This window comes from Gouania willdenowi, chromosome 2, assembly GCF_900634775.1.
Source record: "Gouania willdenowi chromosome 2, fGouWil2.1, whole genome shotgun sequence".
NCBI classification, from domain to species: Eukaryota; Metazoa; Chordata; class Actinopteri; order Blenniiformes; family Gobiesocidae; genus Gouania; species Gouania willdenowi.
This window is the reverse complement of record NC_041045.1, coordinates 5,068,695-5,085,883: the sequence shown is the minus strand read 5'-3', so window position 1 is coordinate 5,085,883 and position 17,189 is coordinate 5,068,695. Positions and strand designations below refer to the sequence as shown.

Below are 17,189 nucleotides of genomic sequence, written 5' to 3'. Positions count from 1 at the left end.
CCTCTTTCGATAAACAAGAGGTTTACATCAGCATCTTTAACTTTTCTAAGTCTGAGGAAGACTTACAGTTGGCAGCTGAAATATGTCAGGGGATCAAAGTACATTTCATGAAAAAAGTTGTCGGGATAAATTAAACCTTAGCATATTTTATTTATTGGTTTAAAGTTTAAGTTATTCCTTATTTTAGCTGAGAATCACTATATTATATCTGTTTAGTACTTTCTGATCACAGTTACTATTGCACTTAATCTGCACCTGAACAGAAACTTTTTATTTTCCCCTCAATAAAGATTTGGGGAAGTTGGCAACCAACACAATTTTTCAATTTTTTTTTTTTGGGGTTTTAAAATGTATAATTTTCACATTGATTATATCACCATTTACCACCAAACTACATTCATACATAGTTCATTCATTCAAATAGGAGTTTCTAACCGTTATACTATACAAGTACTGGGTGCAAAAAAAAAAAGAAAGAAAAAGAAAAAAAGGTGAAGAAAATCAATAGCTTTTATTGCTAGTTCACTTCATTCTTTAGAGAAAACACGTTTCACAGCATTCAGAGATTCCAAAGGAAAATACAATACAGTCCTGTCAACTATTGTATTGTCAACACTTTAAGATCTGCTGCAAAGGCCTCCAGGAAATCACCAGTACCAGACCTTTAGATGCATTTAGATTTGTAAATATTGATGTTAAATCAAACACAGCAGTTCTAAACGTTAACTATCTATGTCTAAACCAATGTTTTATTTTTTTAGAAACATTACATGATTCCCTCACAGTGTTTTCAGCTGTTTTCCTCAGATGGAGCCATGGCACAGCACGCACGGCTCCAAGTAAATGTGGAGACAGTAGATTACGCATTTAATCTTATTATATCAATGTCCTACTTTCAAAAACCCATGTGGAGATAAGTCCAGGCCAGGCAGGAGAAGGAATCCATTGTTTCCATATCTCTCCTCATACTTTAGACGACGTTTTAATTTCACTGTTTTTAAAACGTCCTGAAAACTAATGAGAGGAAGTGTCCTGCGGCGTTTTCCAAACAAAAGGCAGATATTTAGCTGAAATTTTCCTTTTGTGTGTTTTTGTACCCAAAATAAAGCCTAGTAAATGAGAATAACGTATTTCATTACAATTGCCTGTAATTATGTTTTAATTGAACTTTTAATTGACATTCTGAGCATACAAATAATTGTAATTTAATTGTAATTGGGAAAAAAAGCCTGTTACTGTAATCATAATTGAACATGGGTAATTTACACCAACCCTGAGATTTGCCACAGGGAACGACGTTATCAGTTTTCGTGTTATCTGACTCCACTTCTCCGTTAAAATGTTTAATATGAGACCTGGAGGATGTGAGACAGGAACAACAAGCTGTGGAATCCCAGGACCGTGTGTGACCCATGGGTGAGGCTGGATCAGGCCTATACTTAGAGCTATGATCCCTCTGTGTGGGATCAGCACGCTCACCTCCACGTGGATTCACTCACTCTCACTCTCGGCACTTTGTGTAACGGAGCATTTACTGCCTAATCTAGTGAGCAATTGCCACAGGAGCGAGTAGAACGCCACAATGGTTTCCACTGGCAGATGATCACGCACCGAGGGTTGTGTTATCGACAGTGGTGGCGGCTTGATGTGATTGAGAGCACAGCATGAGGCAGGGACGCCGGAGTCCGTCCTACAAGAGGGTATACACAGGGGTGGAGGGATTTGTGTAGCACTGAATGGGAAGCAACAAGTGTAACCCACGTGTATTTACCCAGGCCGTGCTCAGGCAGAAGGAGTTGGAGAAGAGCGTCCAGTGGGCCCAGGAGAACGACAAGACCCTGAGGCAGATCCAGGACTCGCTGGCGAACACAGACCGCCACCTCACCGCCTACCTGGCCGACCACATCGATGCTCAGCAGATACCACAAGAGGCTCAGGTGATGAGCCCCATACTCACCCACTACAGACGATCCATCCATTCATTGCATGGGAGAATAAGTACTACTTTGTTTGGGTCAGTCATGGTAACAACCACAATAGACACAGGATTGTCTCTAAAAGATGCTCATTTGTAGACATCATACGAAACAGCGATGAACTAACGGCACAGATCTGAATCATGTAAGGTTTTTTTCTACATTATTCCCGGATCTTTTAATTGAACAGCTCTGAGGACAGATGACAAGATTTTATCTTTTTCAATGTGGTTTATTCTAGTTATAGTCACATCTTTGATGGCTCGCTTACTCCTTCATTGTGAAAAGCTTTCTTCAGCCACGTATCGGGGATCTCGTTCACTTATTAATGAGCAAAATTTAGTGGTTTATTGCTGACGTTTTAAGGAACAGATTTGCAAATATCAAAACACAACACTGTTATTTTCTTATTAGGAATACTGGACAAAAAGGTATGTTACAAGACAATAAGTTAAAGCCCTTTATGTTAAATTGGTTTTGGGTGGGGTCATGGTCAAGTGAAGGACATCTAAGTGCTAAAGTTCAAAATTAAATTACAAATACATACCTTCGTATCAAATGGTCCTTGGACCGGTGGTTTGGGACCACTGTGTTAAGACATTATACTGGCAACTCATTTCATAGCTCGCCACCTCACTGTCTTTATTTGGGCCAGAAATGTGAGAATTAATCTTATTTTTAATGAAGAATTTATCAAAAATATTGAAAATATTTGAAAAATGAGTAGGTCAGTAGGTTTAATTTAATGTATCATTATTCGTTTTTTCCTGTTCATGATGAAAAGTGAGCCTCTACACACACACACACACACACACACACATACGCAAACTTATTCACATGTGCGCCGGTGCAGACCAGCAGTGCAAACAGCGTAATTTCAGGATGAGTCAGTGATTGGATTAGAACTGTGAGGCTGAGGATGTGTAATCACAGGCCTCTTGTTGTTAAAAAGAAGGTCTGGGTGACTCTGACCAAGTGAATGTGTGAAAAATGTGTTTGTGCTGCAAGGTTTCAAGTTAAATTAAAAGAAAAAAAAGCTGCTCTGAAGTCCTTTTTGTCCTCACTTTAAACCCCTTCTGCCCCCTTGTGGGTAGCAGCGGTAGCTGCATTTATATTCAATATAATTATATTGAGGAACTGTTGATTTATTTACGTTTTATTTTATTCAAATGTAAGTTCTGAAGCTCAATAAGGAATTATTTTCATCACTGTTTCAGTTCTTCATGCTTGTCTTGGTTCAACAGAAAATCCAGTCTGAGCTGAGCGACCATGAAGCCACCCTGGAGGACATGAAGAAGAAGAACCAGGACAAAGAGTCCTCCCAGAGGTTAATGGGACAGATGGACCTCACACAGGTATAGTAGTGATAGTGTATATTAGTATAGCTGCAATAGGCTGCCAGATGTGATTTTGGGGTTTTTTTTCCCACTGTATAAAGGAAAAGCTATTAAATATCTTTGGACTGTGACTTGAGGTACGAGCAACGGTATCAACTAAAAACAGCAAGTTTGCAAAGTTTTTTGCTTTTTTCATTTATTTATTTCAAAACATGAAATACCTTTTCAAGATTAAACAACTTTTTTTTTCTCTTAATCCTGGCTGGAATAATTTATCAGTGTGTGCAGACCCAAATGTTTCTGAACGGTGGGAAAATGAAAGGCAAGCTTCTGCTTTCTGTGTTCCTTCAAATTAAAAGGTTCAGGCACTGTTTGCTAAAGATGACACGCGTGCACCTATGTGCTAGGTTGCTAATTTTAGCTAAAGAGTTCATCTCTGATTTATTAACATGTCTTTATTTAATTATTATTATATTTATGTGTTGATTGATTATTATTATTTATATCATTATTATAATAGTATTTCTGGTTTATTTTTTATTTTTCTCACCATACACCAAGTCACATTTCTTGTATCGTTTAAACTCGACTTGACCAATAAAACTATTCTGATTCTGATTGTAAGTGTGTAATCAGGACTATAGTTTTCTGTTCATCTTAATGCATTTTTATGAATTATACTTCATGTATTTATCACAGGAAGTTGTTCCCATATTCAGGAAGTAGCACACCTGAGGAAAAGATGGATAAGGAACACCTTTAAAACTGGTTTACTTTTACAATTCTCAGCTTTACTTTTGACAGAAATCACACATTGTATTACAGAATTAGACATTAAGCTGTTTTAAAAACCAGGTACCATGGCTTTCTTTTCATTTGTTTGCTTTCATGTCTTTCTACAATATCTTGGATTGTTAATCAATAGGTGTGTGTGTGTGTGTGTGCGTAAAAAGCAGGTCAGAATTGATCGAGAGAGAACTGCAGATTGATCTTGTGGCTCTGTAATTATGTGTTGACACACTCATGCAGGCCTGTGTTGAGATTAAATATGTCGTGTGTGTGTGTGTGTGTGTATGTTTTATTCAGAAAATGTTGGCCAACGTTTGGACCAAGTTCCGCCTCTTCCAGAAGCCGGCCAACTTTGATACTCGTCTGGCCGAGTGTGAGCGCGCGCTGGCCGGGGTCAAAGGTCAGGTTGGGGTGCTGGACATCCGCAGCGTGGAGCAGGACGTGGTGCAGTCGCAGCTGGAGCAGTGCATGGTGGGTAACGATGTTGGACTGATCATGTCTGTTTGGAGCTTACTGGGTGTGTGTGTGTGTGTGTGTGCGCGCGTGTGTGTGTGTTCAACAGAAGTTATACAAGGTGCTGAGTGAAGTGAAAGGCGAAGTGGAGACGGTGATAAAAACAGGCAGACAGATTGTCCAGAGGCAGCAGACTGAGAATCCCAAAGAGCTGGATGATAGAATAACTGCCCTCAAACTGCTCTACAATCAGCTGGGCGCGCAGGTCAGGACACACACACACACACACACACACACACACACACACACACACAGAGAGAGCAGTGGTTCTCAGCCTTTATACCACATTAATTCATCTGAATAACATCCACTGTTATCCAGGAAGTTTATTATTATTATTTGGACCATAGTATAAAGTAATCTTAAAGATGTAAATCCTTGTTTTAATTTAAAAAAAAAAAAAAAAAAAGTGGTGAAATGGGGTTTTAAAAAACAGAAATTGGTTAAAAATTGCAAACTAAAGTGGCCAAAAATGGACAGAAAAAGTGGTAAAAAGTGTCAATATTGGCTTAAAAATGGCAGAAATTTGGTATTTTGTGGTATTGTATTTTAAAAAGTAGGAATAATTACTTTAAACTGGCAAATTATGGGCATGACCAATTTTTAATGTGGTTATTTATGTATTTATTTATATATATATTTATTCTATATTTCTGTATTTACATATTATTTCAACCCTGGTTGCTGCTTTTTTTTTCTTTCTGTAATGCTGATGGAAATTGTATTCCCTGAGGGAGCCTCCCGAGGGATTATTAAAGTCTATTTTTTTTTATCTAATCTAATCTAAATTGACAAAAAATAAGTATGAATTATGGTGAAAATAGTTTAAAAGTGTCAATAATGGGTCAACATATGTGAAAATAGGTGTGAAAAGTGGTTTAAAGGCTTTATAAGTACCAAAAATGTCTTGAAAGTGGAGAAAATGTGCAAAAAAGGCATTGAAATTTGATGGAGAAGTGGCAGAAATGGGAGTAATGTAGTAAAAATGCATTAAAAAGAGCTAAACTGTGGCAATAAGTGATGAAAATAGGTTAAAATATGGCAAGTAGGGTGTATTTGCAGAAAGTGGGTAAAACTTAAGCAAAAATAGGCTCAAATTGGTCAAAAAATATTGATAGTTTCTTCAAGGCATCTGGCGACCCCTTCCCAGTGTCCTGACCCAAGGTTGAGAACCCCTGACACAGAAACGTGATCATGTGAGGCTTTTAATGTCTTTGTAGGTGACGGAGAGTAAACTGGAGCTGGAAAAGAGTCTAAAGTTGTCAAGGAAGTTGCGTAAGGAGCTGAACGGGCTGACGGAATGGCTCGCTGCCACTGACGCAGAGTTGACCCGACGCTCTGCAGTGGACGGCATGCCCAGCGACCTGGAGGCCGAGGTGGCATGGGCACAGGTATATTGCACCTGTGTCATACTCAAGGCTCGTGGGCCAAATTAGGCCCTTTAGAGCAAGTAAAAAGCAGAAAACATAAAATATAAAAAATTATCTCATAATCCAAGTGTAGATATCTGAAATTCACTAACACCACAATATTTTTAGGGGCTTGCATTTTTCTTTTGTTTATATCACATGAATACAGTGCTTTATAATTGCAAATTGTTTTTTCCACAAGTCTTGCAATTTCTCACAATCAATTCCTCTAAATTACACCAAACACTGATTTTAAAAACTAAGGCACGATAATATTAAAATGTTCTTTTTTCCCCACCTAAAATTCAAACTGGTCCATATTTGGCACCTGAACTAAAATGAGTTGGACACCTCTGGTATATTTAATCTGAAAAGGTGACGTGTGTTAGATTAATGGTGAATTCTGTTGCTCCAGTCCATCCATTCAGAGACGGAGAAGCGTCAGCCGCAGCTTCAGGCCGTGGTGGAGCTCGCTGAGGCCCTGAAAGCCGTGCTGCGGGGCCACGGGGGTCTGGTGGACGACAAAGTCAGTCTGCTGCACTGCAACTGGATTGCAGTCACATCCCGAGCGGAAGAGTGGCTCAACCTGCTGCTGGTCAGAAACACTCAGCATCAGTCTGTGGCACTTCTTGATTTTAGCACAGATAGCGTCATTCAAAACAGACATAACTTGTCCTAGTTTCAGTCGCGTGTGTGGGTCGCGGTCAGTTTTTATTTTACTGATTCTGCATATTATCTGTTGCCAGAGCTCATCTGTGACGCTTTTTGTAATGAGGAATTTATTCATCCGCCCAAACACTGCTAAAATTATCACAGGGGTTTTTAAATATAGCACCAAGGGAGTAACTGTGTGTTTGTCTCTTCTCCAGGACTACCAGAGGCAGATGCAGAAGTTGGATAGAGAGATCGAGGACGTGAACCAATGGATAGATGGAGTGGAGATAAAGATGGACGAGATTGACAACCAGGGACCCAACGATGCTGTGCTGAGGGTGAGAATCTGTGTATGTAAACATATAGATGTGAACATATAGATGTTTCAGATCTGAATGATGACCCTCTGTTTAGTTAAGTGTGTGTGTCAGGGTTGGGGTCGATTACAATTGTAATTGCGTAATAATTGATCATTTGGGGGTTTGGGTAGTGTAATTTAAAAAGTAGGAACAAGTAGTTTAAACTAGCAAATACTGGGTACGACAAATAGGCATGAATTATGGTGAAAAGAGGTTAAAAGTGGCAATAATGGGTCGACATATGCAACATTAGGTGGGAAAGGTGCCGAAATTTCTTGAAAGTGGAAAAAATGTGCAGAAAAGGCATTGAAATATTATGGAGAAGTGGCAGAAATGGGAGTAATGTAGCAAAGAAACCAAAATCTGGCAAGAAAAAAGTGATGAAAATACGTTCAAAACATATACTTAGTTTCTTGTAAAAAGTGTTAAAATTGTCAATATTGGCTTAAAAATTGCAAAAATTAACTATTTCAGCCCATTTTTGCTTATTTTTATTCTTTTTCTGCAACTACAATAAACTCACCATATTTGAACCTATTTTCATCACTTTTTCTTGCCAAAACTGACCCATTGTCACAAGAGATACTAACAGAAAGCTAACATTTTATGGGCTTCATTATTCAGCCTCAGTAATTGTGATTAATTGTAATTAAACTTTAACAATTGATATTGTAATTGAATTTCAGGGGGAAAATAATATTTTTTTATTCAGGTGTTGCGTGCAGAGCTGGAGATGATGAGAGGGAAGATGGAGGATGTGCATGGTCTGGCCCAGGAGCTCATGTCCACCAGAGGGGAGAACTGCCAGGCCCAGGTGGGACCCAAGGTGGAGCAGGTGGACCGGAGATTTGACGCCATCGTTCAGCGCGTTGCCTCTGGGCCGGTACGGAAGGTGCAAAATGGGGGGGAGTTATTTGAGCATGGTTTGTCATGAGTGTGTGTGTGTCGTGTCAGACGGCAGCCACAGCCAAAGAACTGGATCAGTACCACAGTGAAGCACAGGCGTGGCTGGATCTCCTGGAGGAGGAGGTGAAACAGGGAGAAAACCTCAAGGAGGAAGACTTCCAGGAAGATAAGGTGGTACACCAGCTCAGAACGTCTGACTTTATTCTGTGAGCACTGACACATTGTGTTTGTGTGTGTGTGCGTGTGCGTGTGTGTGTGTGTGTGTGTAGGATTGTGAGGAAGGTGCAGTGAAGGAGCTACTGTTGAAAGGAGAGAACCTCCAAAGAAGAGCCCCGGATCATGGCAAGAGAGAACAGATCAAACTGAAACAGAACCAGCTCAACAGCAAGTACAATGCCGTCAAGGTACACACACACACACAGACACACACACACGTGCGCACAACACTGTACCTGAAGGTGGTTGAACAGGCATGAACATTGAAGAACAGTCATGTGGAGACAGAGATTTTAAAAACCACAGAAACTGGTTAAAAGTTGCAAACTAGAGTTGCCAGAATAAGTTGTAAAAAGGGTTCAAAGTGTCAATATTGGAACAATTAGTTTAAACTGGCAAATAATGGGCATGACAAATTGTGAATGTGGTTAATTTGGCAAAAATAAGCAATAAATACGGTGAATAGAGGGTAAAAGTGACAATAATGGGTCAACATATGCAACATTAGGTGGGAAAAGAGGTGGAAAGGGTTTATATATGCCAAAAATGTCTTGAGAGTGAAAAAAATGTGCAGAAAATGCATTGAAATTTGATAGAGAAGTGGCAGAAATGGGAGTAATGTAGCAAAAATGCATTAAAAGGTGCATGAAAATAGGTTAAAATATGGAAAGTTTGGTATAGTTGCAGAAAAATTGTGAAAATAAGCAAAATGGGCTCGAATTGTTCAGAAACTATTCCTAGTGTGCCATTTTTATCACAGCCTTTGTATTCAATCCTCGCGCAGACCTTAAATTAACGTTCAGCTCCGACCCGTGTTCACTGATTGGCGACAGAAAGAGCAACCTGTGCTGAGACGGAATCCCGCTGCGTTGCTGAACATTTAAGGAGAAGGTCAGAAAGTCGAGCCGAGCTCCCTGAGATGTTTCATGGCTGATTTCACAGCAGGGTCCCAGCGCCTGCTAAGCGTGTTTAATGTCTGTAGCGCCGAGTGCTGCGCATCCCAAATATTGACTGGAGCACTTTGTTGTCGCCTGTTTGACTTATCGGCAAAGCAAATTATCCTGTCAGAGCTCTGTGGTATAAACATACAGAGGTGTAAAGAGTACTGATGTATCCTATATTTTTCTTTTTTTTAATTTTTTTTCAGACAATTAGGGAATAATGTCAGGGGACTATATTCACGCAATAATTGTTTCTTCTTGCCAAATGTTTTTTATGCACTTGGGGAATGGACTGAGATGATTTTTAGGAGCCATAAATAATATTAATTCTTGTGAATTGACGATGTTATGGACAATCTTCAGTAAAATTATTATTATTGTTATTTCGTCACTTTTTGTCATCTGACGGCCAAAACACTGTCTCATCATTGTCGTCGACATTTTGCTACCAAATATGACATTAACTAATGTTTTGAAGTAAATTTATTTGACAAATGTGTTTTTTTGATAAATCTTCCCCAGGGTATATGACTAAAATTCGCTCATGAAACTGTCAGTCAATGTGTGTGTGTGTGTGTGTGTGCGTGTGTGTGTGTAGGACCTGCGTGTCCTGAGAAACAGGAAGGCGCTGGCCATCGCCCCCCAGTGGTACCAGTACAGGAGGAAGTCACATGACCTGCTGGCCTGGCTGGACGACATCCAACGGAGCGTGGACCAACTGCCCGACCCCCCGACAGGAGAGAGGGTCAAGGTGACCACAAAACGCACACACCATCATCATCTTCTTCCTCACACACACGCCTCATCATCATCGTCACCAGCTCTTCATCTCACGCTGTGTCTCTAAACTATACGCTCCTGTCCCACTTCCTGTTTTGACCTGTTTTTTCTAAACACAGTTTTTTTTTTTGTCAAAACAAATTAACAACAAACAAAAAAATTCTATCCTTCAAAAGATTAAATATCAACCAGCTGATTGGAGGCATGAATTTGGGTGCCATTTCCTGTGTGATGATGTAGCAGTTCTCGCCAAAATAAAATAATCTGTGCTATGCTTAATTTCTTTTTTTTTGTATGTGAAATAATTATAATATAATATAATATACCTATTCATTTTCTGACTCGCTTGCTCCTTTTTTTCATGGTCGTGGGGTAATATAATATAAATATATTATGTGATACACTATAATTATTAATAGTCAGTAATAAAAAAATGTTTTATTTAGTAATGAAAAATAAATTATTCAGTGTATAAAATATGTCAAAAGCTCTTGTTGTGAAAAGCTGGAAGTGGAAGTTGGTTTCCATAATCAGGAAGTAGTTTTCCTTTCAAAAAGTAACTGCTTTATTCAGAGTTTTTTTGCTTAACTAAAGTAGAATAACCAAAAATGTGATTAATTTGTTTAATTCAGTTTTTTCACACTTTTCTTACCAGTGCTAACTTAAGTACTCATATACACAGTATATACACAGTTTTAAGCAAAACGTGGACCAATACTAATAAGAATAATCATGATAATATTAATAATTCTACTATAAATGTATTTACATGAAATGTAAATGTAATATTCCATATATAAAGTCATGATTAACGTCCTTTCAACAGAGTTGCTCTAAGCTCCCCTTTAGCAGCCAACAGGCCCCGCCCCTTTCTGACTCTGTGTTTGTCTTTCACTTTCAGATGATCACTATGACATTTCGCTAAGCAGACGTCTGACCTGTTCGCCTCTCTCTCGCCATTTCTAAAATCTGAGCTTTCTCCTGTCTGTCTGTCTGTCTGTCTGTCTGTTGCCTCATTGCTCAGTTCACACACACATGTGACTGTAAACTCTTTCTGTGTGAAAATAAAGTGTGACAGCAATGTACGCTTCCTATTTCCAGTTTTTACTCTCAGAATGAATATGCAGAGTAAATATCATGTGTGTTAATACTTGAACCTGTCAAACATGATATTTTGTCCCTCGTGTCAGTTGTGTCGGTCCGTGTGTGTGTTTATTTTTGTGCGTAAGAATGTGTTTTTTTTTACCAGCACATCCACATGCCTCTGTGTGCTTACCCTCTGGCCCCCAACGGGCCAATAGCAATTGAGTGACCTCCCCGGTTTGATTTCCCCCCCTTCAATAGGAAATTGGCTCTGAGTTCGACCAGAAGAAGGAGGAGCTTAAGGATTTGCAGGGCTTAGCCAATCAGCTGTCAGAGGCTGGCGCCGCCAATCTAGTGGAGCCCCGCCAACTTCAGCTCAACACGCGCTGGGTTGAGGTGGAGGGCAAGTTCATACCCTACAAAAGGCAATGTGTGAGTGTCAGTGGGCACGACTTCTACTTCTACTCGAGTACTAACAGAGACTCATTCATGGCACTAATGCTTAGAGTTCCTAACCTTTTAGTCTTTTTTTTTTTTTTTTTTTGGTTTTTATCACTAACTTTCAGCACAAAAAAAGGGGGATCTTCCACTGTTTGGGTCACAACTGGGATAATTAAGTATTTATCTGGAATCAGGGTCGGGGTCAATTATATAAATGTCATTGCATAATTGGTAATTAAATATCATTATGACGTAACTATAATTGTAATTTTAATTGGAATAATCTGTTGCTGTTGTAATCATAATTTAATTGTAATTGAGTTCCGATAATTGACTTTTTAATTTTAATTTTCATGAACATTCTATAAAAAAACAAACCATTTATAATTTAATTCAGTACAAAACTGGGGAACCATGTTAAAAAAAATGTTCTCTTGAGGATAATTTTACCATTTTAAAAACACATTTAAATCTAGGTTATACAGACATAAAAAAGACTCAGACACCCACACCAAAAATATTATTACCAATATATTAATTGATGAGGAAGCCTGACAAGGTAACCAAGAGATGAGAAAAAAAATACATGATAGATAATATTATTTAGTGTATTTTACAGATGAATTAAGACATCAAAACCGAGCCATTATCATAAGAGATGCAAACAGAAAGCTAACACAAGCGGATGGTTATGTTTTATTAGCTTATTTATTAAAGGCTCAGTAATTGTAATTGAGAATATAATTGACTTTCAGGGGATAAAACATAATTGTAATTGGAAAAAATGCCCGTCAATGTAATCGTGTTTGAGTTTTAATTGAACGTGGATAATTGTTGAAGTAATTGTAATTTAAAACTGTAATTGACCCCAACCCTGGCCTGAGTAGTTAAGTTTTCGTTAATCACCTACCACTGAAATAAGAGAGAAGTAATATATAACAGTCATAAATGACGGGTGTTTATAACCCAGTTTGTAGATCCAATAAAACACTGAGTTTGTCGACAATTTAGGAAAACTCTTGATCCTGAATTTATAATTATTATTTTATTCTCCCCCCCCCCCCCCCCCCCCCCCCCCCCCCCCCCCCCCCCAATCCAAAGTAGAAAAGTAATAATTTAACTAGCAAAGACTCAAACTGCTTTCCTTGTTTTATTTTGCCACATTCTCATTCATCTCCTGTGCACAACGAAACAAAAACCGTTGATGATGATGATGCACACTCCCGTGTCTGGATCTCATTGTTTTGCTCTGTCTGGCTCTGTGTCACTGCATGCTCTCTACTCTACCCCCCCACCCCCGTTCAACCAATCACGTTTCACCATGGCACTACCTCAATTTGTCCATCACTGAACATGTACGTATGCTGCGAGCCACTTACACTGATACTGATACCAACCCAACCAAATCCAGTCAACACCGTCCCAGATGGAGTCTGCTTGGACACATAGACATTAATGAGCTCCACAACATACTCTAAGTACTTTAAAAACAAAGCAAAAATTGGGTTATTCCATGTCATTTCAACACATGGCCCACGCACTTTGGTCTCAAAGAATTCTGATAGTTTTACCAATTGTTCCATGATTATTCAATACCACGCACACTGTACATGTTTAGGCAGAGACTCGCTACAATGGCCTCATGTAAAGGATTTTCAATATTCGCAAGTGGGGAAATAACCCAAGTTTGGAGTCCAAAATACAAGAAAGAGTAACCTTAAAACTATAAATTAAAACAGCGATCAGATTTTTCTTACATTCCCACAAGCAGTTATGGGTCAATAAATATAGTTAAAGAAGATTTATGTATGTATGAATATATGTGACTAGTGATCAGTCTATGTACATAGCTCAAAGCTGATCAAATTACAGGGAACTGAGGCATATGCTAAGTTATTTACTAAAGGTCCGAACATGTTCCAGACCCAAACACTGACAAACTATTTTCCAATTTTGCGCAGCTGGCATGTCCACAACATAGGATGTATAGCAGATGTTTTTGTATATTCTTAGTGAGTATGTGGAGCTGTATTACTATACCAAATATCAGTTTCCTATGTGATGTAGTTCCTGCAGTATTGGAAGCTGAAATTGGAAGAAAAATAAAGACGGACAAAAATTGACACTTTTAAATGAAATGGAAGTAGATTATCTTGTGTAAAGCAAAGCGTCAATTCGATAATAGTTCTAATCATTAGAAAACACTTATTTTTTAGGATAATGATCCAAACAGGCCAAATTTGGATTAAGGCGTAGCCATTCCAAAAAAAATCATGGACTAGTCATGACTCTATAATAAAACTAAACACCACTTCACCAACTATGAGTTGTTATTCAATGCTCTTCTAGCTACACAGAACTATAAAAATAGAGCCTGTAGTCTTTTCCATCTCCTCTCAGTGTGCGATCGACAGTGATTCACCGCTGCTTGCACTTTGTGCTGAAGAGCTAGATTTCATCCCATCGAGGTGGTTTCACACACACACACACACACACACGTGTACTCAGTCCAAGCAACTCCGGAGAACGAGCAGATGACGAGTGTGAGCGGTACAAATGAGGATGAAAAATCAAATCTCAAGGATTGGATGTTTGGATGCGTGTTCAAGCAACATCAAGAAATGGCACCATTTGTGTCTGTTTACGGAGTGTTTTGGTTCATGCGCACAGGCTCATTATCGCCATCTGCTCAACACTCAGCGACACAAACGCACTTACAATCCACAGGCTGCTTTTACTCATTAAAAATATGCAGGTGCGCTCAGTGCACAACGCATGTAAGTCTGAGACACTGGATGATGGAGTCTAAATGGGTTTTACTGCACAGTCCCAGCATCTAAAACACGTGTCAAACTCAAGGCCCGGGGGGCCAAATCCGGGCCTCTGGAGCATCCAAATTGGGCCGCAGGAGAAAGGGAAAATGACAAATTCAAATACAACGCCACAATATTTTGGAGTTTTACGTGATTGCATGAAATTACCTTAAAAAATGATATGTTAATCATTTTAATAGCTTTTTATTTAAGTAGTTCCTGTGACCCATAAGTTGTGAACCTTATAGGTTTAAAACGTCTACTAGCAGATAATGTTAGAAATTATGACAAATTGTGGAATTCAGTTACTGTAAGTTAATAATTCTGTTTTCCATTATTTCCATAAACCATTGTGAATATAAAGTCCTACGATCATCTGTTTTCTGTACCTAAATTGTCATTATATTTTTACAATACGGCCAAAACGATACACAAAGTGCATCATGAATGCTAATAGTTCTGATATACCATTTGTTTTCCATTATGTGTCTTTCACCAGTGAGACAGACCTTACAACAGTTGTGACACTAAATAAACTCAAATTCCTTTGTTTGGCCTCAGATATTCACATTATGTGTCACAAGCTTGGAAATACATGATCTACATTCCTAATAAATAATCAAATATTAGCTTAGCAGCAGTCCTGACCGTAATGTTGATGCTAATGCTATAGCAACATAAATGCTCCAGTGACACAGAGTGAAACAATGGGGTTGAATGGACAGACTCCAGAGCATGGTCCAGGGTTGGGATCAATTATATTTTTCAATTACAATTTACGTTTTTAATTATTCATGTTGAATTACAACTTAATTATTATAGCATTTTTTTTCCAATTACAATTTAAATTACAATTATTATTTTTTTCCTAAAAGTCAAATAAAATTATGTTCTCAATTACTGAAGTTCAAATTCAATTACTCACAATGACTGATCCTTTAATTAAACTGAACCTTCCTCTTGTGTTAGCTTTCTGTTAGCGTCTCTTATGAAAACGGGTCAGTTTTGACACATGTTCTAAATCTGCTGTAAAATACACTAAAAAATACTATTGTTATTCAATCTTTTGGTTACCTTGTAAGGCTTCCTAATCAATGAAAATATTGATATTAATATTTTTGGTGTGTGGGCATCTCAACCTTTTTTCTGTCAGTACACCCCTACGTTTAATTTAATTATTTTTAAATGGTAAAATGATCCCCAAGAGAATGGACAGGTGAACTTGATATAAAAACACATTCTAATAATTAATCCTCCTGTCGTCCTCAAAAGTCAACTATTATTTTTTGAATGATAAACATTGAATGGGGTCAAATTAGGAAGGTTAATTATCAGTTATAAAATTAGAATTGACCACAACCCTGGTTTGCATCTCAAAACGCATTAAAAGTCCATTTGTTGCCATCAGAATGAATTTAACGTTAATAATGTAGTTATGTATTTGGCTAATGTTTAGTTGTTTAGTGGATTTTCTTTCCCGACATATTAAATGTGGGCGTTCCAAGTGTTTTCCTGTGCTTTGTGTGTTTGGATCCAGGAGTATCTGAGTGAGCTGCAGACGCTGCTTCGCACCGTGTCAGAGACGGACTTCAAGCTGAACTCTCCTGAATACTGGCCCGCGGCGTTTTATAACCTGCCTCAGCAAGAGCACTGCCTGAAGGTCAACACGTACACACACACACACACACACACAGCAACAGACTCATGTCATTCTCTACCGTGTGTTAGATTTATACCTGAAATAGAAAAATGATTACAGCCTGTATTAAAAAAAACAGTGTATAATGCAGGGGTTCTCAATTACAATTACATTTTCAATTATCCATGTTCAATTACTACTCAAGTACAATTATTGTAGCATGCATTTTCTCCCAATTACAATTAAAACTAGAATATCTGCATTTCCAGAAGAAAATGCAAGCGAGGATACAGGCGCATAATTACTATTAACGTAGTATTAGCTAGCATTAGCATTAAACTAGCATTAGCTAACATTAGCATTTGCCTAGCATTTGCTAGCATTAGCAATCAGACAACTACATATTTTAAAAGTTGAATGGCTGAACTGCTGAAGTTCAAAGTTAAAGCTGTTAAATACTAAAATGCTGATAATCCCAATCAAAATGAATGGGGACATTTTTGAACAAAAAACTTAATAAAAAGAAATTGATAAAAGTTACAAATCACAAAAGTACAAGCACCCCATGTGCTGAATTTTTGACATGTTTTGATATCGTCATTGTCAAAATTGGTCAAATGCTGAAGGAAGTCGCCTCCTGCATCCTCATGAATTACATTTTCCCCCTGAAAGTCAATTACAATTATGTTCTCAATTACTAAAGTTCAATTTCAATTACATCACAATGACCTAACCTGAAATAAATAACCCTATAAGACATAATAATAATGGAGTGTGTTCGTTAGTTATTCTTAGCTATATTCTCAATAGATTCATGTGGTGTCCTGATGGCTGGGTTGGGGGGTCAACTACATTTTTCAATTACAATTACATCTTCAATTAACCACATTCAATGACGATTACTTTAACCAGCCTTTGATAAATAAACCCAATCTTAACCTTCCTCTTGTGTTAGCTTTTTGTTAGCATCTGTTATGAAAACGAGTCAGTTTTGGCCGATGTCTAAATCAGCTGTAAAATACAGTAAATATTATTGATCATCTAATTTGTTTTTCATCTCTTGGTTACCTTGTTATGCTTCCTAATCAATTAACATATTGGTATTCATATTTTTGTTGTGGGCGTCTGAGTCTTTTTTCTGTCAAAAATGGTAAAATGATCCTCAGTTTTTATAGAATTTCCATGCCAATTACAAAGTCAATTATCTGAAACAAATTACAATTCAAGTATCATTGCAACAGCAACACATATATTCATTTTTAATTCACAATTACGTCATAATTGTAATTAATTACACAATTAAAATAATAATTGACCCCAACCCTGGTGTAAT

The 17,189-nt window shown here is 38.0% G+C and overlaps 1 protein-coding gene across 8 annotated transcripts in view; it reads left to right on the top strand.

Moving 5' to 3' along the window:
- Positions 1–17,189, top strand: part of dmd (dystrophin) — a 237,241-nt gene that overhangs the window by 142,173 nt on the left and 77,879 nt on the right. For all 8 annotated transcript variants that reach the window (XM_028468300.1, XM_028468321.1, XM_028468289.1 and 5 more), the window contains 13 exons: positions 1,776–1,937; positions 3,221–3,331; positions 4,400–4,573; positions 4,665–4,820; positions 5,836–6,006; positions 6,440–6,619; positions 6,894–7,016; positions 7,750–7,920; positions 7,992–8,114; positions 8,213–8,347; positions 9,699–9,851; positions 11,225–11,395; positions 15,755–15,877. In XM_028468300.1, coding sequence (XP_028324101.1) covers positions 1,776–1,937; positions 3,221–3,331; positions 4,400–4,573; positions 4,665–4,820; positions 5,836–6,006; positions 6,440–6,619; positions 6,894–7,016; positions 7,750–7,920; positions 7,992–8,114; positions 8,213–8,347; positions 9,699–9,851; positions 11,225–11,395; positions 15,755–15,877 — 1,953 coding nt within the window. The remainder of the gene's footprint in view (positions 1–1,775; positions 1,938–3,220; positions 3,332–4,399; positions 4,574–4,664; positions 4,821–5,835; positions 6,007–6,439; positions 6,620–6,893; positions 7,017–7,749; positions 7,921–7,991; positions 8,115–8,212; positions 8,348–9,698; positions 9,852–11,224; positions 11,396–15,754; positions 15,878–17,189) is intronic.